Source organism: Schistocerca serialis, chromosome 5, assembly GCF_023864345.2.
Source record: "Schistocerca serialis cubense isolate TAMUIC-IGC-003099 chromosome 5, iqSchSeri2.2, whole genome shotgun sequence".
NCBI lineage: Eukaryota > Metazoa > Arthropoda > Insecta > Orthoptera > Acrididae > Schistocerca > Schistocerca serialis.
In genome coordinates this window covers 358839965-358864383 of record NC_064642.1, presented here as the reverse complement: position 1 = coordinate 358864383, position 24419 = coordinate 358839965, and the positions used below count along the sequence as shown (strand labels likewise).

The 24419-nt window shown below is 41.3% G+C and overlaps 1 protein-coding gene across 1 annotated transcript in view; it reads right to left on the bottom strand.

The window, feature by feature from the left end:
• LOC126481939 (uncharacterized) overlaps positions 1–24419 on the bottom strand; it is a 935620-nt gene that overhangs the window by 97135 nt on the left and 814066 nt on the right. The window contains exons 6-7 of the mRNA XM_050105898.1: positions 8734–8821; positions 3155–3260 (exon numbers count right to left, since the gene is read on the bottom strand). Coding sequence (XP_049961855.1) covers positions 3155–3260; positions 8734–8821 — 194 coding nt within the window. The remainder of the gene's footprint in view (positions 1–3154; positions 3261–8733; positions 8822–24419) is intronic.

Here is a 24419-nt window from a genome sequence, read left to right as displayed (position 1 = left end):
TATTGACAATGAACGCGGCCTCATTTTAAAACAATGCGCATGTTTCTATCTGTTTCCAGTCCGGAGAAAAAAAATCGGAGGCCTTAGAACTTGAATGCACCTCATATATGTGTTCTTTTTTATTTAGGTTGTTGGTACGAGGGTCATTCACTAATTAAAAAGACAAATTGGTCTGGGGAAAAAACTGTTAGTAGGACAAGTTTGTTACTTTTATGGCTTTAAGTTGGCGTCACTGGAATGAGAACTGATCAGCTGATGTATCGACATTATTTTGTTTATAAGCTCAAAAAATACATTTAAAGATGGTGAGTCCGCTTGAAACGTCCACATTAGTTGAACAACGTTCTGTTACTCGTTTTTTGCTTGATGAAGGCGATAAACCAGTGAATATATACTGTAGAATGTCTAAAGTTTATGGTGAAGGTTGTATGATTCGTGCAAATTTTTACAAGTGGGTAGAGCAGTTCAAAAATTCTCGCGACTCAGTGACTGACTAACACCGTTCTGGTCAACCAGTTTTAGTTTCAACTCCCTCACTTGAAAGTAGAATTGATGACACTGTTCGTGCCGACCGCCCTGTGACTGTGGAAATGATAGTTGATAAAGTTCTAGTTAGTACTGTAACAAGCGCAAGATGGGTCCCAAAGGCGTTTACGTGGCTACACAAGGAAACAAGGTTGAGAGCGTGCACAGAGCTAAAGAAACGTTATGAAAGAGAAGCTGAGCACTTCCTCAACAAAATTTTGACTTGTGATGAATCTTGGGTTCAGTCTTAAGAGCCAGAACCAAAAAGAAAAAGTATGGAGTGGAAGTACACCAATTCATCTGTCAAGAAAAATTCAAAACCGAAGCATCGGCAGGAAAAGTCATGTTAACGGTGTTTTGGGATGCTGAAGGTCCAGTTTTTGTGATTATCTCGAAGAGCAGCGAATACTACTCAGATTTGGTTTTAAAGAAGGTGAAGCTAGCCATGAGAGAGAGATGTCGTGGACCTCAGACAACACACGTCCTCATATTGCTCAACTACATCTACATCTACATCTACATTGATACTCCGCAAGCCACCCAACGGTGTGTGGCGGAGGGCACTTTACGTGCCACTGTCATTACCTCCCTTTCCTGTTCCAGTCGCGTATGGTTCGCGGGAAGAACGACTGTCTGAAAGCCTCCGTGCGCGCTCTAATCTCTCTAATTTTACATTCGTGATCTCCTCGGGAGTTATAAGTAGGGGGAAGCAATATATTCGATACCTCATCCAGAAACGCACCCTCTCGAAACCTGGCGAGCAAGCTACACCGCGATGCAGAGCGCCTCTCTTGCAGAGTCTGCCACTTGAGTTAATCCGTGAAACCATCATCAAAATCGGCTGGGAAGTACAGTTTCATCCCCTTACAGCCCTGATTTTGCACCTAGTGATTTCCATTTGTTTGGTGCACTGAAGGAGGCATTACGTGGGAAGAGGTTCCAGGACAACGAGGACGTGTAAAAGTTTGTGGAAAATTGGTTAAAACATCAAGATAAAGCGTTCTTTGCAGCCGGAATAAAAAAGCTTGTAACCCGTTGGAACAAGTGCGTAAATGTTCAAGGGGATGATGTTGAAAAGTCGAAAAAGTATTGTTTTGTAAAAATAAACGCTTTTTTCTCCGGATTAGTTTGTCTCTTTAATTATTGAATGACCCTTGTAATTGTAATTCTTGCGTGTTTAGCTGAATTTACAGCCTTTAGATTTGATTGATTTATCGTGTAACCGAAGTTTCACGGATTCCTTTTAGCACTCACATAGATGACCTCACGCTTTTCATTATTGAGGGTCAATTACCAATTTTCGCACCATACGATAGCTTTTCTAATTCGTTTTGTAATTTGTTCTGGTTCTCTGATGACTTAGCTAGCCGGTAAATGACAGTATCATCTGCAAACAACCTAAGATGGCTGCTGAGGTAGTCTCCTAAATCTTTTATGTAAATAAAGAACAGCAGAGGGTCTTGTTGTTGTTGTCTTCAGTCCTGAGACTGGTTTGATGCAGCTCTCCATGCTACTCTATCCTGTGCAAGCTGCTTCATCTCCCAGTACGTACTGCAGCCTACAGCCTTCTGAATCTGCTTAGTGTATTCATCTCTTGGTCTCCCTCTAGGCTTTTTTACCCTCCACGCTGCCCTGCAATACTAAATTGGTGATCCCTTGATGCCGCAGAACATGTCCAACCAACCGATCCTTTCTTCTGGTCAAGTTGTGCCACAAACTCCTCTTCTCCTCAATTCTATTCAATACCTCCTCATTAGTTATGTGATCTACCCATCTAAACTTTCAGCATTCTTCTGTAGCACCACATTTCGAAAGCTTCTATTCTCTTCCTGTCCAAACTATTTATCGTCCACGTTTCACTTCCATACATGGCTACACTCCATACAAATACTTTCAGAAACGATTTCCTGACACTTAAATCTATACTCGATCTTAACAATTTATTTCCTTCAGAAACGCTTTCCTTGCCATAAATAGTCTACATTTTATATTCTCTCTACTTCGACCATCGTGAGTTATTTTGCTCCCCAAATAGCAAAACTCCTTTACTACTTTAAGTGTCTCATTTCCTAGTCTAATTCCCTCAGCAGCACCCGACTTAATTCGACTACATTCCATTATCCTCGTTTTGCTTTTGTTGATGTTCATCTTATATCCTCCTTTCAAGACACTATCCATTCCGTTCAACTGCTCTTCCAAGTCCTTTGCTGTCTCTGACAGAATTACAATGTCATCGTCGAACCTCAAAGTTTTTATTTCTTCTCCATGGATTTTAATACCTAGTCCGAACTTTTCTTTTGTTTCCTTTACTGCTTGCTCAATATAAAGATTGAATAACATCGGGGATAGGCTACAACCCTGTCTCACTCCCTTCCCAACCACTGCTTCCGTTTCATGTCCCTCGACTCTTATAACTGCCATCTGGTTTCTATGACGCCAGGGGGTCTATAACACCAGCAATTACTTCTGTCTCACTCAATGACGTTCTGTCAGTTATATACGAACTGGCAGGAGATGCATGACTCCACTTGGCGTTTCGCCCACGCACTTTGGGTCCGCGCCTGGAGGCGAGTGCTGAGTGCAGATGTAGAGGATAAGGAGCTGCAGGCAGGGAGAAGGCGTACAGTACCTGTTGGGGCAGGGCGACAGTTCCGGTTGCTCGACGAGCACTCTCCGCTTCCCGCGGCTGGCCACGACTGCACGGCTGCCCGGGCACCTCACGCACGGCCGCGCACCTGCAAAACACACACACCAGGCTACCCTCTGCACCATCCGTCGTCGCTAGTGCAGGCGCTCTCTGTCTTCTGCGCCTCAGACCGCACTGCAGACGCCCTCCACTTTGCTGATGAGGACCCTGCAGAGATAAAGGCACCGCGCCACTGCCTTTATACGCCATATACAGGGCAGGCGACTCGTTAAACCAACGCGACAGACCGCCCTCTACAGTCGTCCTGCATCTGTGCAGCGCCGCCGCCTTTCCAAGACGATGTGACCGACTACGAAGGAACAACAGTCTGGTGCACACAGACGGGGTCCACAGAAGCGAGGGCTCTGGGTTTATACGCTCAGTGGAGGCGGGTCTTGTTAGAAATGAACTTGCAGGACTACCGAAAAATACTTCTAAACAAATGTGAGACTGTGATCACTGAGAAATGAGGCAAATTTTTGTTGACTGAAAATGAATGCAAGGACCTAGGCAAAACAATGTTGCTTAAGAAGAATACGTCAGACGCAATTGGTAGTACACATGCAGGGCGTAAAAAGCTACGTAAGTTTTAAGACGAGATAATGAAAAAAATCTCAAATAGAATTCAAATGCTTTGGGAAATGATTTGTCTAAATGTAAGAAATAAAATAGATAACAGAAGTCATGGGATAACGATATGCAGATATAGAGCTGGAGACAGTATCGCGTACACAAAGTATGAAAGTGCAGTGCATTGGTGTAGTTGTCATTTGTACTCATGTGGTTAAAATGGCTCTAAGCACTAACATCTGAAGTCATCGGTCCCCTAGACTTAGAACTACTTAAGCCTAACTGACCTAAGCACATCACACACATCTATGTCCGAGGCAGGATTCGAACCTGCGACCGTAGCAGCAGCGCGGTTCCGGACTGAAGCGCATAGAACCGCTCACAGCGACCGGCTCATGTGATTCGTGTGAAAATGTTTCTGACGTGACGATGAATGCACGACAAGGAATAGTAGTTGCAGCTGGACGTATGGGACATTCCATTTCGGAAATCGTTAGGGAATTCAATATTCCGGGATCCACAACGTAAAGAGTGGGCCGAGAATATCAAACTTCAGACATTACCTCTCACCACGGTCAACGCAGTGGCCGACGGCCTCCACTGAACGACCGACAGCAGCGGCGCTTCCGCAGAGTTGTCAGTGCTAACAGGCAAGCAACACTGTGTGAAATAAATGCAGAAATCAATGTGTGAAATACGATAAGCGTATCCGTTAGGACAGTGTGACGAAATTTGACGTTAATGTGTTATGGCAGCAGATGACCGACGTGAGTTCCTTTGCTAACAGTAAGACATTGCTCGCAGGGCATCTCTTGGGCTCGTGACCATATCGGTTGCACCATAGACGACTAGAATACCGCGACGTGTTCAGATGAGTCGTGATTTCACTTGGTAAGAGCTGATGGTAGGGTTCGAGTGTGGCGCAGACCGCACGAAGCCGTGGAACCAATCTGTCAACAAGGCACTGGGCCAGCTGGTGCTGGTTCCATAATGGTGTGGCGTGTGTTTACACGGAATGGATTGGGTCCTCTGGTCCACCTGAACCCATCATTGACTGGAAATGGTTACATTCGGCTATTTGGAGACCATTTGAAACGATGTCGTGTCACCGGGACACAGTTGTCCGCGACTGGTTTGAAGAACATTCTGGACAATTCGAGGGAATGGTTTGGCCACCCAGATCGCCCAACATGAGTCCCATCGATCATTCATGGGACATAATCGAGAGGTCAGTTCGTGCACAGAATCCTACACCAGCAACACTTTCGCAATTATGGACGGCCATAGAGACAAAATGGCTCGACATTTCCGCAGGGAACTTCCATCGATTTGTGGAGTGTATGCCACGTCGAACTGCTGCACTACGCGGGGCAGTAGGAGGTCCAATACGTAATTAGGAGGTATCCCGTGACTGTTGTCACCTCAGTATGGAGAAATATTGACTTGACTTTGAATGGTGCTCGAAATCATGTACAGCAAATGAGCCGCTGATTGAGAATTTAAAGCGCAGTGTTTAATTTAGAATTTTGAAGAGTACTAGAAGATATTTGTCTGTTGGATTATAGAGACCGTGCAGTTTGCCATTATGTTGCCTTGTGATACGACTGCCATGTGAAGACAAGCGGTTACATATTTTACCGACGGGTTTGCTATTGCTATGAAAATCATTAACTTTAACAGCTGAGATCCTCGTAATTATGTTATTGACGTAAGGAGACAACTGAGTCTAATTCGGCAACAGATTTCAGATGATATCTGACAGTAGATTCCAATTTTATTAACATTTTTTAATTGAAAAACGTTAATGAACAACAAAAATGTTGTCATCAGCAATGAGAGGAGATGTACTACCTCTTTCACCAAATGCATCTATTTCTCTAGTATCTGTACGGTTCTCTAATGAAAAATTTTTCAGGCTCTAAAACTGTTGAAGCTTTTTCACATCTATTCCTGCTCATCAAAAAAATATCTCATAGTCACACAGCAGCACTAAGTCTTGTGACAATATCCAACAACCGAACCCTTAAAGTTTTTAATTCGAACATTGAAGCAAGTCTACGGTTGGCATAAATAAGCAAAATGAATTATTTAAATGATTAAAATCATAAAAACAGCAATTAGAAGGCTTATACGTCACTGATGTAGAAGGAGCATTAACAAGGAAACATCGCTAACTTGACCTTATATTTTCAAAAGAAAGAAGTACAGAAGAATGTGATCTATCTCAGCAATCGATCCCGCGCGGTAGTTTGGACCGTAATTCTAATGGCACGTAGACTTGAATGTACATATTTCAAACATTCACGTGCAAAGGTAGTTTGTCACTCGTGTCCTCCTATTTGTGAGATGTTGAAGGTGATGGAAGATTATGTGGGGAGGGGGTCACGTCTGCCAAATTTGTTTTGAAATCTTGTTCCAAAACACGTTGTTTTAAGTGAAAAGAATACATAATTTCGATTAAACTTTTTCTATTGACAAACGTTTGTGAACAACAAAAATGCTGTCAACAGCAATGAGATGTTCTACCTCTTTCACTAAATGCATCTGTTTCTCTAGTATTGGAATTATTGCTTTTTGATTTACAATTCAATTATGCCAATCACGTTGAAGAATAGGGCAACTTCTGGGAATGTGCTTCATTTTAACAGTTACGGCTTTTCAGTATAAAGAAAAAAGCGTACAACAAAGATTTTAACTCCCACACAGCGCAACGCTACTTCTTTAATGGGATATTTGATTAATTTACACTGCATTTGTGAATCACAACGTAAAAGTGTTCAAAGCAAAGTGATCTCTGGCACCAGGTACATAATTTTTAAATGGGATATTTGATTAATTTATACTGCATTTGTGAATCACAACGTGAAAGTGTTCAAAGCAAAGTGATCTCTGGCACCAGGTACATACTTTTTAAATGGGGTATTTGATTAATTTATACTGAATTTGTGAATCACAACGTGAAAGTGTTCAAAGCAAAGTGATCTCTGGCACCAGGTACAGATTAGATACCGCACAGTTTCACACAATGAACGAAACACTATAGCTTGTTGGTTGGAGGACATTATGAACACGAACGCCTTTCTCATACTTCTGTACAGTACTTAGCGCTCGGGCATTAGGCAGCTGCAGTGGGATGGTACGAGTGACAAACAATAGATGCGCGCGACTGTAGAAAAGTAAAACATTCAGAGGGTAGTAACTGCATACTGTCGCAATTATGGCTCAAATTTTCGCGCGAGATAGATTGCCAGAGCAGATATTTTACAAGTGTGCTTGTTTTTGCCCAGAGATATGCAGTTAATATGGTGATGTTTCCCTGTGAGTAGAATCCGTAGTTCGACTGGAACTGATCGGTGATTTGCGCTTCCAAATTTCTTCTTTTTATCTGGAAAAGTTGGCGAGCAAGAGCAATGTCGACAGCACTTGTAAGCGAGACATTACTTCCTGCGCCAAACGCTGTCTGTTTGCTGATATTCGACGGATTCTTTATTGAAGAATTTATGAGACTGAAAAATTGTTGGAATTTTTTTACACCTTAGGGCGTAGACGATAGAAATATGCAGATGGCACGGTCTACATAATCCCCAGACAAATATACTCTAGTGATCTTTAAAACTCTTAGATTCTAAGTTAAACATATTACACATTATTATTCTGTGATACAGTATTTTTGGGATACTTGATTTAGCAAAACGCGTTCATTACTTATAATAAGGTAATTACAATTATATGTGGGAGTAGGATAGGTAGACGGGCAAGCGAAAGAGTTTCTGCATCGAAATGGGGAGAAAACAGGGTTGTGCCATAAGTTGAACAAAGAAAAAGATTGGTTGATAGTGTAAGTAGGCTGTTTAGGTTTTTATATTGGTAACGCCACGTAGCGCTCTGCATGAAAATCACTGGCTGTGCTGTGTGCAGTCTGTGGCTGGGTGGCATCGTTGGAGTATATGCTATTGTAGTGTTGGGCAGTTGGCTGTTAACAGCGCGTAGCGTTGTGCAGTTGGAGGTGAGCCGCCAGCAGTGGTGGATGGGGGGAGAGAGATGACGGAATTTTGAGAGCGGACGATGTGGACGTGTGTCCATCAGAAAGAGTAAATTTGTAATATTGGATATCATGGACTGATTTTTATATATATATATATATATGATGACTTTTGAATATTAATAATATTCAAAAATACATTGTTTGTTCTCTATCAAAATCTTTCATTTGCTAACTATGCCTATTAGTAGTTTTAGTGCCTTCAGTAGTTTGAATCTTTTATGTAGCTGGCAGTAGTGGCGCTCGCTGTATTGCAGTAGTTCGAGTAACGAAGATTTTTGTGAGGTAAGTGATTTGTGAAAGGTATAGGTTAATGTTAGTCAGGGCCATTCTCTTGTAGGGATTATTGAAAGTCAGATTGCGTTGCGTTAAAAATATTGGCTGCTAGTTAAGTGTTGATCAGAATAGGTAAAGAGCGAAATGTCTGAGTACGTTCAGTTCTGCTCAGCTTTTTGAAAATCAAATAATGTAAGAGGTTTATTAGTACAGTAATTCATTAATTTTTCTAAGGGGACGTATCAATAGGTCAAATACTGAGCCATCAAAGATTGATACCAGCAGTATCAGTGTAAAATATTTCATTAAATTTGTGTAAATCCTGTGTAAACCATACATTTCTCTTCATAATGTTCGTAGTATATGTGGTCTACGACATACGAAACTAACGAACTAAAATCAAACGGTACTGCCCGTCACATTCAGCAGAGTCTGAAACTGAGATCATTCCGACCAAAGGAAAAACTGATTCGATACTGCAAAAAAACTGGAATCTTCCACAAGTTTTTTAATGAAAACTCTGTAATAGCCATGCATCCCCTTTCCCTCCCATCCTGGACAGTAGAGATGCAGACGTTCGGATGAGTAGCACTTGCTCGAAGTGCAGCATCGCGTGCGCGCTCTGGATGCTTACCTGACCCACTGCGCTTCTCAGGCGGGTACCTGCGTAGAGGCGCCTGCTCCGGTGGCGTCACGGACGCATTGATGGCGCCCCAGTACATCTGGAACACAAAACGACACCTCAAAAAGGGAAGTAAATAAATTTGAAGACGATTGCAGGAATATACATATAGAAAGTTCACAGCGTAAAACAAGATTTTGCTTACTAACCCTACGTATTTCGAAGTAAGGAGTGTTTACTAACACTCATCTGAGGATTGGAAATGAGACGCTACTAGTAGGATATGCGTTTTGCTATTTTGGCCGCAAAATAACTGATAATGACCGAAGTTAAGTCGACATACAATTCAGACTAACAAGGAAGGCGTTTCTGAAAAAGATAAATTTGCTAAAATCCAATACAAATTCAAGTACTTGTTTTGCAAATCAAACTGCCTTTCCCTGCTGCTAGTTATTTTATTAATCCCATACGCGTTTCGCCTTCTCCTTTTCTAAGGCATCATCAGTGGATCTATAATGATGCAGTTTTGTTAGTTATAGTTTATCAAACAGTTCACTTCGCGATTTTTTGTAAAAATGTAATTACTTACGATTTGCTGATCTGCGTTTCCTCACATCTGGTCTGGAGGTCGCAACTACCACTTTTATCACTGTTCTATATTCACATCTTTGTATTTTCACCATCCACACACTGTTCACCATGTTTGTCACTCTTTTTTTGTGGTAGAATATCGTTCTTCTGCCATTTGATCAACTATTTCGTCGTACACTTCTTTTCGCAGCGTAAATATTGCGCCTCCATTGCGTGTTTCATCGTCTTTGGTATGTTTACCTATGTGTTGCCACCATAAGGAAGTATATGTTCGTTACTAACTTCTTTTTACGATGTTTATACCTTGTGTGTGCGTATCAGTGAGAGAAGATGACATGAGAATAATTAGAATCAACAATAAAAAGTACCTTCTGACCATGCAAGAAAATTGCTACACACACAAATCCAAAGCAGAGGGGAAAATCCTGTTAAATGACCAAGTACACATGCAAAGCAATTCATTATTTACACTAATAGATAAAATAACAGAATAATGTTCGCAAAAAGGATAAATATAATAATACTGTTCAATGTAATAATAATAGAACCCAACATCGTTACACTCACTCATCCATGACCCCTCCCCAGAATATTGAAACGAAAAGTCAAAACAGCTGTCACCAAAGTTTTCAGCCACTCGCTAACAGCTAGTACAACGCCCCCCTCCCTCCCCCCCCCCCCCCCACACACACACACAAAAACGGCTCTATCCCCCCCTCTCTCTCTCACTCATGCGCACACACACGGTATAAACATCGTAAACAGAAGTTAGTAACGAACATATACTTCGTTAGGGTGGCAACACATAGGTAAACATACCGAAGACGATGAAACTCGTAATGGAGTCGCAATATTTACGCTGTGAAAAGAAGTGTACGACGAAATAGTTGTATCAAGTGACAGAAAAACGACAGTCCACCACAAAAAAAGAGTGATAAACATGGTGAACAGTGTGTGGATGGCGTAAATACAAAGATGTGAATATAGAACAGTGATAAAAGTGGTAGTGCGACCTCCAGACCAGATGTTAGGAAACGCAGATCAGCAAATCGTAAGTAACTACTGTGGTGTCACCGCCAGACACCACACTTGCTAGGTGGTAGCCTTTAAATCGGCCGCGGTCCGGTAGTATACGTCGGACCCGCGTCTCGCCACTATCAGTGATTGCAGACCGAGCGCCGCCACACGGCAGGTCTAGAGAGACGTCCTAGCACTCGCCCCAGTTGTACAGCCGACTTTGCTACGATGGTTCACTGACAAATTACGCTCTCATTTGCCGAGACGATAGTTAGCATAGCCTTCAGCTACGTCATTTGCTACGACCTAGCAATTGTGGTGTCCGGCGGTGACACCACAACTACATTTTTACAAAAAATCGCAAAGTGAACTGTTTGATAATCTATAACTAACAAAACTGTATCATTATAGAGCCCACTGATGATGCCTTAGAAAAGGAGAAGGCGAAACGCGTATGGGATAAATAAAGTAACTAGCTGCATGAAAAGGCAGTTTTATTTACAAAATCAAGCATTTATATGCTTGCTGCAGAGGATGGCCACACAAACAAACGCATTCAAGTGTTCGAAAGTTGCTTACTTTTGGAAAATCTTAGAAAGTTTGTATTTTTCCGAAGTTTTAATCTTATACGGAAGTTAAATGTGGACGATAAGAAGCAGAGACAAGAAGAGAGTAGAAGGTTTCGAGACGTGGTGCTACAGAAGAATGCTGAAGATTAGATGGGCAGAATCAGCAACTAATAAGAGACCATCAGAATGGAAGTAGACAGATGGACACTAAGTACAAAACTAAAATTTTGTGTCCATATCAACAGTTAAACAATACTCATGGCGATACATTAAAGCATGTTCCATCTTTTTGTCACAGAGCCAGCGCTCAGCATTACGTTAGAAATAGATATGTAACTTCTGGAAAACCATCTGAGGATGCACCTGAAAAGGTTCGAAAACCGGCTCATGGAATAATAAATAACAATTCAAAAAAGTGACTGGTTGAAGTCTGTACTGTATCGAACTGGGAAGAAAAGAGGTTTGTGGTGCAATTGGACTAAAAGAAGGGATAAGTTGATGGGACACATAGTGAACCATCAAGAGAAAATTAACTTAATAATCGGTATAAGTGAGGAGAAATGCCGGCCGGGTGGCCGTGCGGCTCTAGGCGCTACAGTCCCGAACCGCGCGATCGCTACGGTCGCAGGTTCCTATCCTGTCTCGGGCATGGATGTGTGTGATGTCCTTAGGTTGGTTAGGTTTAAGTAGTTCTAAGTTCTAGGGGACTGATGACATTAGAAGTTAAGTCCCATAGTGCTCAGAGCCATTTGAACCATTTTTGTGGAGAAATAAACTTTGTAGAGGGAGACCAAGGTTTGACTACGGTCATTAGGTTCAAGTGAGTATATGTCAGGCAGAGGCGTAGAGGCTTCCACAGAACGGGCTGCCGTTGAGCGCTGCGTCAAACCGGTTTTAGGTCTGGAGACCACAATGTAGTACCATACCTGTCTGTTCAACTTATGTGATTTCCCTTTATATTGGTGCCCATTCCTCCTCACTTGAACTGTCTACTGTGGTATTCATCATCGGAATATCTACAGCCTCAGACAATACGGAGCGCACATCACCATTCCTCAATAGTGCCTGTGGTATCTTGCCTAATAACGCCACGACACTTGGCAGTTTTCATAGACACATTTCGGATTATTGTAACAGATTCTGCCACGAAGCTGCTAATGAAGTGACTTGTAAAAAGGATTAAGTACGTCTTCAAATTTTTAGTTTCTTGATTATTTTGTGTTTTAAAGACAGAGTGCAAAGGGTTGACATGAACAGGATACCGGCAGCATACAGCCACGCCGTTGTTCTAACAGCCTGGCGACATTCACCATAAACGAAAGCCTTATCTACTTTTTCGAGTGCCGTGTACACTGTGAAAGTCGGAAGAGTTTTACGGGCAAATTTTCTGGTAGCTACAAGAGCACATCAGAAACTGATTGGCTTCAAGCGGACAGGTAAACACACGAACTGCACCTGATAAGGGAAACACCCCATCGCGCCCCCCTCAGGTTTAGTGGTAAGATGGCCCAGTGGATATGGTTCAAATGGCTCTGAGCACTATGGGACTTAACTTCTAAGGTCATCAGTCCCCTAGAACTTAGAACTACTTAAACCTAACTAACCTAAGGACAGCACACACATCCATGCCCGAGGCAGGATTCGAACCTGCGACCGTAGCGGTCGCTCGGTTCCAAATTGTAGCGACTAGAACCAATCGGCCACCTCGGCCGGCGCCCAGTGGGTAGCCCATCAAAAACTGAACACAGACCAAGCACGGAAACAGGAAAAAGGTGTACTGACCTGTGAAAAAAGAAGCTAAACAGAAGCAGTGATCGCTCCAAGTTCAAGATGTGCAACATCGAGGGAAGTTCAGTAACCGTAGCATCGTGGTTAGTTATGTGGTCACGCTGTTGGACTGCGAAGAGGGAGATCCGTGTTCACATCTCTGTCGTGCCCCACATACTGATTTTTTTCACGAAATTGTGGACTGTCCGTCATTGGCGTGTCTGTTCGCTGTATTCAAATTTGTGTCTGTGTCTTGGGGGGGGGGGGGGGTCTGTTTGCAAAAAGTCCCAAAATGGAACGCAAGAATCATAACATGGTACATGAGTAGAACAAATAGAAGGTACGTATGTCAGGAGGTCCCTTCCTTACATTTAAGATGAGTGACCTGAGAATGCTACATACCATTTGTCCTCATACAGGCATTACCGAACAGAATTACGAGGAGTAGTGCTTGAACCAATGTACTCGTAATCAGCAGGAGCGGTGTTCAAATTCCCATTTGACCGTACAGATTCTGATGGTTTCCGTAAATCACAGGGTTAGTCCTTTGGAAAAGACAACGACCTATTTCCTACTCAATCAGGCTTTATACACATTTCGTCTCTATTGACCTCGGCATGAAGCGTCGTTAAACAGCCTTCTTCCATCTTTGCTCATTTCCGGCCTGCACCGTGCCTTTCGAAAACAAAATCCGGATCCATCCAAAACATAATCATTGCCCAGAAATATCCATTGAAGCTACTTTTTATACTGTTTGCGTCAGTGTTTTGTCTCATACGCGCGTCTAAACTCTATTTATTCTTGCGTACACTTAATTTCAGAAAACGATACAATGACTTACTCTTTTTCCCTTTACCTGAACCCACTTTTGTTGGAGCTGGTAATAGCGCTGTTGTATCAGCAGAGATAATAAGGAATAAAAGCTGTCGTAATATTAAACACATTTAGACAAATATTAAGTTATCTAACATTGCACATCAGAGTATTTTATCGTAGGCACCTCGTTTTGTAGAATTAGCTCCCAGTAAGGGAAGAGAATGTGCTTGGCTAGCAAATCCTCGCGCACGGTCACTTTAGTTTCTAGAAACTCAAGTAGAACCAAAAAGACGGTACCCTACTCAACGGAATCACTGCGTTGGAAAAGCAGGTGGCAAAATAATGAGGACGAGAACATCTGTAAAAGAAGAAAACATTGCAATCCAATGACCTCTACTTAAATTTATTTAAACAAGAGGCATGCCAGATATCAGTATAGAAACTGTAAGACGATCACTATAAGAGCCAAAAATAACCTTACCGGCCAATGACATCTATGTCACTTACGACGACATTTATGTTCAACAAACTACAGTGTGGCGTTTCGAAGATAATAGTTATTTCTCTCTATTCCGTTCAAGAAATAATCTCGGTAAAGCAAGTCTATGCACCTTTGTATGTTCCCATTTCCATGAAAATCAGGCAAAGGAACACGCAAACCCATAGCACCATTCCAAAGTCCAAGGCGAAGTTGTGGAACGGAGCAATAAGTTTGAATAAAACGTATGCCTGGGTTTTATACTCGCACGTTTTGAGAGTGCTTCTGACAACAAAATCGGCGCTAACAAACATAAGTAACCAGATACTGATGCAACTCCTATTCTAGTATACCGAAGAATATGTACGTCGGAGCTACGCTTCAATTAGGTCCCATCAGGATTGTGGGAAATTAAGATCTGATACAGAAGCTCGGAAAGATAATTGCATATCACAGAAAGTCTTCTCACCAGCTCCCGAGCAATAGTTCAGATCCGTAAACTGATAGAACGAAGAAGGGATACGGGTTAATGGAACTAACTAGCTACTTTCGCTGTTGACATGAAGCTGATTGCCGCCTACGCAAATACACGTCAGCAATGAGCGGAATATATTTATACAACACGTTTAAAAGTACGTATTGCGAAACTTAGTTCTCTCTGTTCGTCCATGAGATCCAGAGCACACTAGAAAAAGGTTTCAGGTTGTTGACGTGTTCCCTGACCTCAGGTAGATAATCGATTCAGTTCCGCAATGTCAAATGGTTCAAATGGCTCTGAGCACTATGGGACTCAACTGTTGTGGTCATAAGTCCCCTATAACTTAGAACTACTTAAACCTAACTAACCTAAGGACAGCACACAACACCCAGCCATCACGAGGCAGAGAAATCCCTGACCCCGCCGGGAATCGAACCCGGGAGCCCGGGGGATTGGGAAGCGAGAACGCTACCGCACGACCACGAGATGCGGGCTCCGCAATGTCATTTAGTTAACAAAATACGAAATTAACAAGTATCGGACCGGACTTGTGACTGGATAGAGGAGTCCCTTGTAGATAGAACTCGTTACATCACTCTTTACAGAAAAAGTTCAAAGATGTGAAGGTAATTTTGGGAGTGGCTCAATTAAGTGTGTTAGGGACATTACTGTTTACAATATATACAGGGTGGTCAGGAACAGTGTGAAAAGCTTGTGAAGGCGTTGCAAGGTAAGTTGTGATGGCAAATAATTGTTAAGAAAAAAATTCGATACATTGCGTCGTTTCCGAGCTAACTGACGTTGAAGTTAGCCAATCAGGTAGTTGTGCGCGCAAATTCAAGGGCCCGTCAATACAATTAATGCCAGTTGTTCTCGTAGCGTAGACGATAGCACACGAGACTGCTCAGCCTTTGGTTCGCGTTCGATCCTTACTGCGGTCCCATGTCCAATTTTTGTATCGTTCTCTTGTTCGGTTTTAGGAAGCCAAACGAAGAACACGTTGGAAGACACCGTCTCTGGCGGGCCGCTTGAATTTGCGCGCCAAACGGCCTGATTGGCCAACTTCAATGCTAATTAGCTCGCAAACGGCGCAACGTATAGAATTTTTTTCTTAACAGTTATTTCTCGGAACAACCTATCCTGCAACATCCTTACAAGCTTTTCAGATTGCTTCTGACCACTGTGTACAAATGATCAAGTGGATAATGTTGTAGGTTCCGTGAGGCTATTCGCGGACGATGCTGTTGTCTGTGAGAAGGTAGCAACACCAGAAGTCTACAGCGAAATGCAAGAAGACCTTCAGAGGATCGACCTTTTCTGCAGAGAATCGAAGCTAACTCTGAATGTAAATGTGACGTGTTGTGCATAAATAGCGGAAGAGATGCACTACTGTTCGAGTATGCTGTTGGTGACAAATCAGTGGAAACACTAACTAGTGTAAACTAGCTAATAGTAACCAACCAGAGCGACCCAAAGTGGAGTGACGAAATAAAACAAATAGTAGGAAAAGTAGATGCCAGACCGAGATCCATTGGGAGAAACTTACAGAAATGTAATTCATCCGTAAAAGAATTGGCTTACGAAGCACTCGTTCGGCCGATTTTTGACTATGTTCAACAATCTAGGACTGTTACAAAGTTGTATTAATGGAAGAGATAAACAAGATCAAACGAAGAGCAGCGTGTTTCGTCACGAATGCGCTTACTTACAGCGATGGCCGACAAAATCCAGTGACAGAAGGCACAAGAGTGTCGTTTTGCATCACGAGGATGTTTACTGTCGAGTTTTCTTTCCAAGAAGAGTCGAAAAACAAGTTACTTCCTCTCACGTATGTCTCTCGAAAGGATCACAACGAGATATTGGAGATCACACGGAGCTGTTTTGCACACAATCATTGTTCCCACACACGCGCTGCTCGTGATTGGGACGTGGAAGGGAGGAAAAGATTGTTGTACGACAAGTAGCCTCTCCCTCCCCCCCCCCCCCCCCCCCGCCTTCCCCTGTAAGGCGGCATTCGGAATGTAGATCTAGACACTGGTCTAAAAATAATGTACAACCAACACATTAAAAACGAAGTAGTACAAATTAACACCGATGTTACTGAACCAGTTGAAGAGTTTTTTTTTATTTAGACCAGTTGAAGAAAACGACTAGAATGTTAACAAAAGGAATAAATAGAGAGTGAAAACGATCTATTAAGCCTTTCGTAGCCTAAGAAGAGTTTTCAAACCTCCGTTTCCTTCGTATCTGAGACAATGTTTTCTGTCTGTCTCGCCTCACGGCAGTGATAATGGACTTTTACTGCGAAATCCATTCAAAAACAAAGGGTTGTTCAGCGCAATGGAGAAATGAATGTTAGGAATCGCTATGAGAGAGAGAGAAAAAGAAGTAAATGAATTAGATAATAAACTGGAACGGAAGGCGTAGTTACGACTGTAAGGAAATGATTCGTAGATTGACAGAGCTTTCAGCAAGTGAACTAACAGTAACTGCGCCAAGAATGTGATTCGTAGATTTACAGTATATAAGAAAGACCGAGACGACGATTTAATGGAAAGTGGGTAGATGACATTAGGAAACACTAAGGAGAAACGTAAAAGCATGTAAAATAAGAAAGTATGTACGTAGAATTATGGAAGAGACTTTTATCCAGCAGTGGATGTGTATTGGCTAATGATTGACGACAATGATGACGCACTGTAGCACCAATGAACAACCCAATTCTTCATATCATAAGATTTAGTGGTGCTGGTAGTTACATTGGTAACAGTAGGACGATATTTTTTTTTAATCGTAGTGGTGGGCTAAAAATATGTAGTGGTCAATCAGTTTGGTTAATTTAATTCATTTATTTATTTCCGTATTTCACTCTATTGCAAGGGCTCATTGGTAGAATAAGAGATAAGAAAAGTGAATGTGGGCAAGCGTATTGGTTCAGTAAGTTCAAATAAAATATCCAAGTCGTTAAGGGGGTATGTTGTTTCATATTTTTGATTTTTTATAATTTTTTTTGTATTTGCATTACACACGACGTCAAGACAAGAATGTCACAAAAATAGTGTCACGTGTAGTTATATAGTTTATTATTGTATCTTCATGTTTCTAATGTCTCTGTTTTTAAGAAGGAAGATACGAATATGTAATTATCTTAATTCATTTTACTACAGTAAAATGTGTATAACAACTGTTTAAAAATGATATCATTGGAACAACTTACATTTCGATAGAATGTACACAGAAAAAGAGAAAATAATCTTTCTGTTCTTCCCTTCCTAATTTTTATGTTAATATCTTAGATAACATAGGCCACACATAGAGCTTTCCTGTCACAGGTTTATCTTTGACTTGTTTGCCACGAGGTGGCGCTGCACACAATTCAGTGCTCCCTCACAACAGTAAATAGCTTGGCTGTGTGCTACTGTTCACGCTGAACCGAATACCATAGCTATGGTTAGCAAACCCAGTAAGGTGGGAAACTACTCTATTGTATGACGTTTTCAGCGGCTACTTACTTACTATTTTTACCTGTACTGCCACAGTTTTTCATTTTATTTTACTTTATTGTATATCAGGTCAACCATGGACTTCCCAACAAAAAAAAAAATATATATATGTTTGTAACCGAGAACATATGCTCTTAATAGGTTAAACATTGTTAAGTGCTCTTTCTGTTTTGTTGTTAATCATATGACTGTAATCAATACTTGCTTCGTAAGTTGTACTCTAATTACGTGTTTTCTGATGTGTATGCAGTGCTTGAGAACTGAAATGTTGCAGTACACAAAGTAAAAATAAAATGGCAATCACTAACAGCCGATGTAGGAACCACTTCTTTCAAGCAGTCAGAGGAACTCTGCAACAAAAACATTGTGAAACTGCTTGTTTTGTAATTTTGGTAAAAGACCTTTGGAAACCAGCGAAAATGAGACAGTGTCATTTCATCACATAAATTTATATACAACCAATTTCAGACTGAACTCTTGGGGGATGTAAGATTGCAAGAACGACCATCTTGTTCTCCAAATCTTCGACACCTTCTGTAAGAGGTCGTTAGTCAACGTCACCGGGAATATATATCCCGTGAGCTATTATCTGGAACACTTCGCGTCGAATCAATCAAACGGTGACGTCAATGAGAAAGGAAAAACGAGTGATAGACCAGCAACCCCTGAGAGTAGCCAGATTAGCGGGTGGCGTTAGCGGTAAGCTGCTTCCTGAGATCGATTCACTGCTACCTTAAACGCTGATCTTGATGAAAATAACTCATCGGCATGTACACAGAGGATGCATTTTCTTACACTTTTATGTTGGGAAACATATTAACTTTTTTGTGTGCTACTCTGATAAATATGTGTACTACGGTAATGAAACTTGATACCTTGTGTTCACTTGAATTTATAACTGATATAATCCAATATAAATGGTACCGTTAGGTTCAATCCTCTTCTTTGAAGGTGAATTCTGAAAGCCGTGAGCCATTAATACTGTATAATCATTCATTCACAAGAACTAACTCAAGTAGATGTTAAACAGATTTTCCTCTTCTCAACGAAATCGGTGTATATAATATTCCCATTGATTAGAAAACTGATTGCTTTAGTAAAGTCTCCGAAATTGCCTCAGGTTTCATACCATTTTTAGTACAATTCAAAGGAACTCACTCCGCGTGACTGATACGACTTTTTTAATTGTTGGTATCGTACAATACGAACATGAAGCGGAAATAGAGTTACATAATAGTACAAGGTTGTGCAACTGTGAAAATGAAAAAGAAATCTATGTGCACCTCTTGATTCTTAAAAAATAATTTTTATTTCCTTATGAGACTAACCGTGCTGCAGTAAAATAGTCATGTGGTTGACTTCTGTTCTCCTAAATTCCCTTTTTTCTTTTCAAAATAAAGCCTGTTATCATCATCACACTTTGTCATTACTACCACCACCATCTCCATCACCACCACAGTGTCCCTCCATCACCGCCAACACTACACTTCATCACCACCATCTCCAAACTTTCTTATCACTACCACTATTATCAAAATTTTCCGCCACCTCTACCACCATCACCACCGCTGCCACCATCATTACCATAGCGAATACTTCTAATACTACCACCTTAAGATTTGTTTACCCTTTTTCTATGGTCTCGTATCTGCTCAAACCGACTTCTCTTTCACTAGATGAGACGATCCTCATTAGCTAACCACTGCCCTTTTGTATTTTTATAGCACAATAGTCAGTGTCTTCTAAAAGAAAAGAAAATTTTAAATTTTTATTATTATCGACGAAGACACAATAAAGCTTTTACTATGGACAAAATGACAGGAAGAGGACTGAAGTTTCATACCTGCAGTGTATTCATGTATTTCACATTTGCACTGAGCTTATTGAGACTTTCATCAAATCGGTGCTACACTTGCTGACTGTCCCTAAATTACAGAGTTCTTTAAGGAAAGTAATCATTTGTTACACAAGGAAGTCAAGTTAAATAACACTAGTCAGTTTTTCTCGCAAAGAATGTGTGTTAACAAACAACCAGCATCAGCGACGTAAAACACAGCTGAAGAATCTATATTAAGTTGAGCGTTAATTCAAGACGTTCAGTTTTCTAGATTTTAAGGCCAACTTACATTTCATTTGAGAAAGACTACCGCAAAAGAAAATCTTGCATCATCCGTTCATCGGTCAGAGCTGAAGCTGTTTAAGGAACTAGTGTTGTAGCAACTTCGTTTTGAGAGGCTTCATGCTAAGGCAGTACCGAAAAACCTATCATACCGCTGCCTTGGGAAATCAAAGTTCCGCACTTGCCTGAACAGTGAATTTGTGAAAACTATAAAACTTACAAATGCAATCTTGAACATCGTTCGTTTTTGCTTTTTGTAAATTTGGTGAAATGGCGAAGGAACTGAAGTTGCAGTACAATGACCAGTTTTCTGTGGAGCATAGCACACAAAATTGGTTCTCCTATGGGTTTTGTGTCACAGTGAAACGTCAGGACAAAAGTGAACCGGAGTTTCCCTGCACCAATCAAAAGAAATTTTTAGCAGTGTGTAACTGCTAACTCTATGAACACATGTACCAAGTATGTTCCTAAATATTGTTGTTGTTGCGGTCTTCATTTCGAATACTGGTTTGATGCAGCTCTCCATGCTATTCTATCCTGTGCAAGCCTTTTCATCTCCGAATAACTAGTGCAACCTACATTATTCTGAATCTGTTTATTGTACTGATTTCTTGGTCTCCCTCTACGACTTTTACCCTACCACCCCCCCCCCCCTCCCACCACTCTCTCTCTCTCTCTCTCTCCCTATCTCTCTCTCTCTCTCTCTCTCTCACACACACGCACACACACTTCCCTCCAATACTAAACTGGTGATCACTTGATATCTCAGAATGTATCCCGTCAACCGATCTCTTCTAGTCAGGTCGTGCCACAAATTTCTTTTCTCCCCAGTTTTATCCGGTACCTACTCATTAGTATCATGCTCTACCCATCTAATCTTCAGCATTTTTCTCCAGCACCACATTTTAAAAGTCTCTATTCTCATCTTGTCCCTTAAATCTATATTCGACGTTAGCAAATTTCTCTTCTTCAGAAACACTTTTCTTTCCATTGCCAGTCTACGTTTTATATCCTCTCCTCTTCGGCCATCGTAATATAATTTCCTTTCCATCTCCTGATTTAATTCGACTATATTTCGACTACATTCCATTATTCTTGATTTCCTTTTGTTGAGGTTCATTTATGTCCTCCTTTCAAGACACTGTCCATTCTAGTACCTGGAATAGTGTTTCAAAACATTTAAACTGTCCACTCCGTTCAACCCCTCTTCCCAGTCCTTTGCTGACTTTGACAGAATTACAATGTCACCGGAAAAAAAACCTGAAAGTTTTTATTTCTTCTTACTGGACTTTAATCCCTACTCCAAATTTTTCTTTGGTTTCCATTAGTGCTTGCCTTATGTGGAGGTTAAATAACATCGGGAATAGGCTACAACCCTGTATCTTTCCCTTCTAAATGACTGCTTCCCTTTCATACCTCCCGATTCTTATAACTGCGTTCTGTTGTCCGTACAGGTTGTAAATGGCCTTCCGCTTCCCATATTTTACCGCTGCTACCTTCAGAATTTCAAAGAGAGTATTTCAGTCAATATTGTCAAAAGCTTTCTCTAAGTCTACAAATACTATAAACGTAAGTTTGTCTTTTCTTAACCTATCTTGTGACGAAAGTCATAGGGTTAGTATCGCCTTGCAATCCTCCGGAATCCAAACACATTTTCCCCGAGGTCGGCTTCTACCAGTTTTTCCTTTTTTCTGCAAAGAAGACGTGTTAGCATTTTGCAGTTATGACTTATTAAACTGATAGTTCGGTAATATTCACACATGTCAGAATTTGCTTTGTTTGAAATTACTGTATTTTTCTTGAACTATGAGAGTATTTCGCCTGTCTCATACTCCTTGTACACAAGATGGAAGAGTTTTGTCATGGTTGGCTCTCCCAACGCTATCACGAGTTCTGACGGAATGTCGTCTACTCCAGAGGCCTTGTTTCGTCTTAGGTCTTTCAGTGCTCTATCAAATTCTTCATGCAGTATCACATCTTCCATCTCGTCTACATCTACGTCCTCTTCCATTTGTGGAATACTGCCTTCAAGTCCGTCTCCTTTGTATGGACCCTCTATATACTTCTTACTCCTTTCAACTTTCCATCTTTGATTAGGACTGGTTTTCCATCTGAGCTCTTGATATTCATACGGCTGCTTCTCTTTCCCCAAAGGTGTCTTTGATTTTCATGTAGGTGCTGCCTCTTTCCTGTAGTGATACAGTATATGCTTTTAAATCCTTAAATTTGTCCTCTAGGCATTCCTATTTAGCCATTTTGCCCTTGCTCTCGCTCTTATTTTTTTGACGTTTGTATTCTCATTCGCCTGGTTCATTTACTTCACTTTTATATTTTTTCCTTTCATCAATTAAATACAGTAACTCCTATGATATCAAAGGATTTCTACTAGGCCTTGCCCTTTTACCTACATAATCCTGTGCACCGTCACTGTTTCATCTCTCAAAACTACCCATTCGTCTACTACCATATTCCTTTCCCCTGTTCTTTTTATACAGCCTTCTTTCATGATTATTAAATCAAATCTTGGCGATTAGATTATTCTCTGTGGAAAATTCTATCAGTGGCTTTCTCTTTCGTTCCTTTTCCCTAGTCAGTATTCACCTACTACTTTTCCTTCTCATCCTTTTCATACTATTGAATTACAGTCCCCATCACGATTAAATTTTCGTCTCCCTTAACTATCTGAATAATTTCTTTTATCTCATAATACATTTCTTCAATCTCTTCATCATGTGCGTAGCTAGTTGGTATATAAACTCGTACCACTGTAGTAGGTGTGGGCTTCGTGTCTGTCTTGGCTACGCTAACGCGTTCACTATGCTGTTCATAGTAGTTTACCTGCATTCCCAATGCCTTTGTCGTTATTAAATCTACTCCTGCATTACCCCTACTTGATTTTGTATTTATAGCCCTGTATTCACCTGACCAGAAGTCCTATTCCTCCTGCCAACGAAGTTCCCTAATTCCCATTACATCTAAGTTCAATCGATCCATTGCCATTTTTAAATTTTCTAACCTGCCTGCCCGATTATGGGATCTGACATTCCACGTTCCAATACGTAGAACGCCAGTCTTGTTTCTCCTGATGACATCTTGCTGAATAGTCCATGCCTGGAGTTCCGAATGGGGCACTATTTTACCTCCGGAATATTATATTGGCGGAGTACTAATTTTTGAATCTCTCTGTTAATGCTGGTTTCATTGTCCTGAAACTGTTAGCAGCAAGAGGGAAACGTTCGAAAATGGAACGAGGTGCGATTAAGACAGAGATAGGTCTCTAAATTGCTCACTGCTGAATAAATTATGCCAACTGAAATCCATCGATGTTTGCTAAAGGTGTATGGAGGCGATAAACTAGACACGACTAATATGAAGCGATGGGTATTGAATTTCAGTATTGGTGAAAACCATCTACACGACAAGCCAAGCCTCGATCGACCTTGCTCAGTTACCTTCCCTCATAACGAATAGCGTCTCCATCAATTCATGTGTGATGATCGGCGGATGGTGAATAATGAAGTGTGTCCACAGCCGAATGTTGGCTGTAATGCCTTAAACAAATGTTATACAACAGAATCTGTGTGCGAGATGGGTCCCTCTCTTTGGGTTTATGACTGGTGGAATACGTCACCAACATTTTCCAGACTCATATGTTGACAACAGAGTGGTAGCGTCAGCTGGTTCATATTTTTACGAGTCCGGGATGCAGGTTTGTGTTCACTACTGGAAGGAAGTGCACAACGAATGGTGGTGACTTTGTGGAAAAATGGCAGTATGTAGCTGGGAGAGAGCTCCATTTAAGTGTGTTATTGTGTTTTCTGCATTTGTTGTAGTTTCTACAAAAATTAATGGCGCTCTGCGCTGTCTTCAACTACTGGCCGTTCGTAAGCCCCTGGGTCTACTCCTGGTATTTTATCGAAAACCATTTTAATTACCGTACATATCAACCGATAAAGCGAAACAGTTTCATTATTGTATATTGTCTGTGGCAGACAATTTAAAATCTGTGTTCTAGATGTGCATCTACATCTGGAATCAGCAAGACACCTGACGATGTGCCAGTAACCGATCCCCCCTTCCCTGATCCACTCGCAAATTGCGCGTAGGAAGAATGACTGTCGGTAAATTTCCGTATTGGCTTAAATTTCTCGCATTTTCTCATTTCTCGTTACGTGTGTGGAAAGAAGTAATATGCCCTCCGACTTTTCCCGGAACTTACTCCCTCTGAATTTCAACAGTAAATCTATTCGCTACGCTCAAAATCCTTCTTGTAGCGTCTACCACTCTAGATTATGAGCGTTTCCGCAACGCCCTCGTGCCGACTAAACGATCTTCGTTAGATTATGTCCATCTCCTCTGT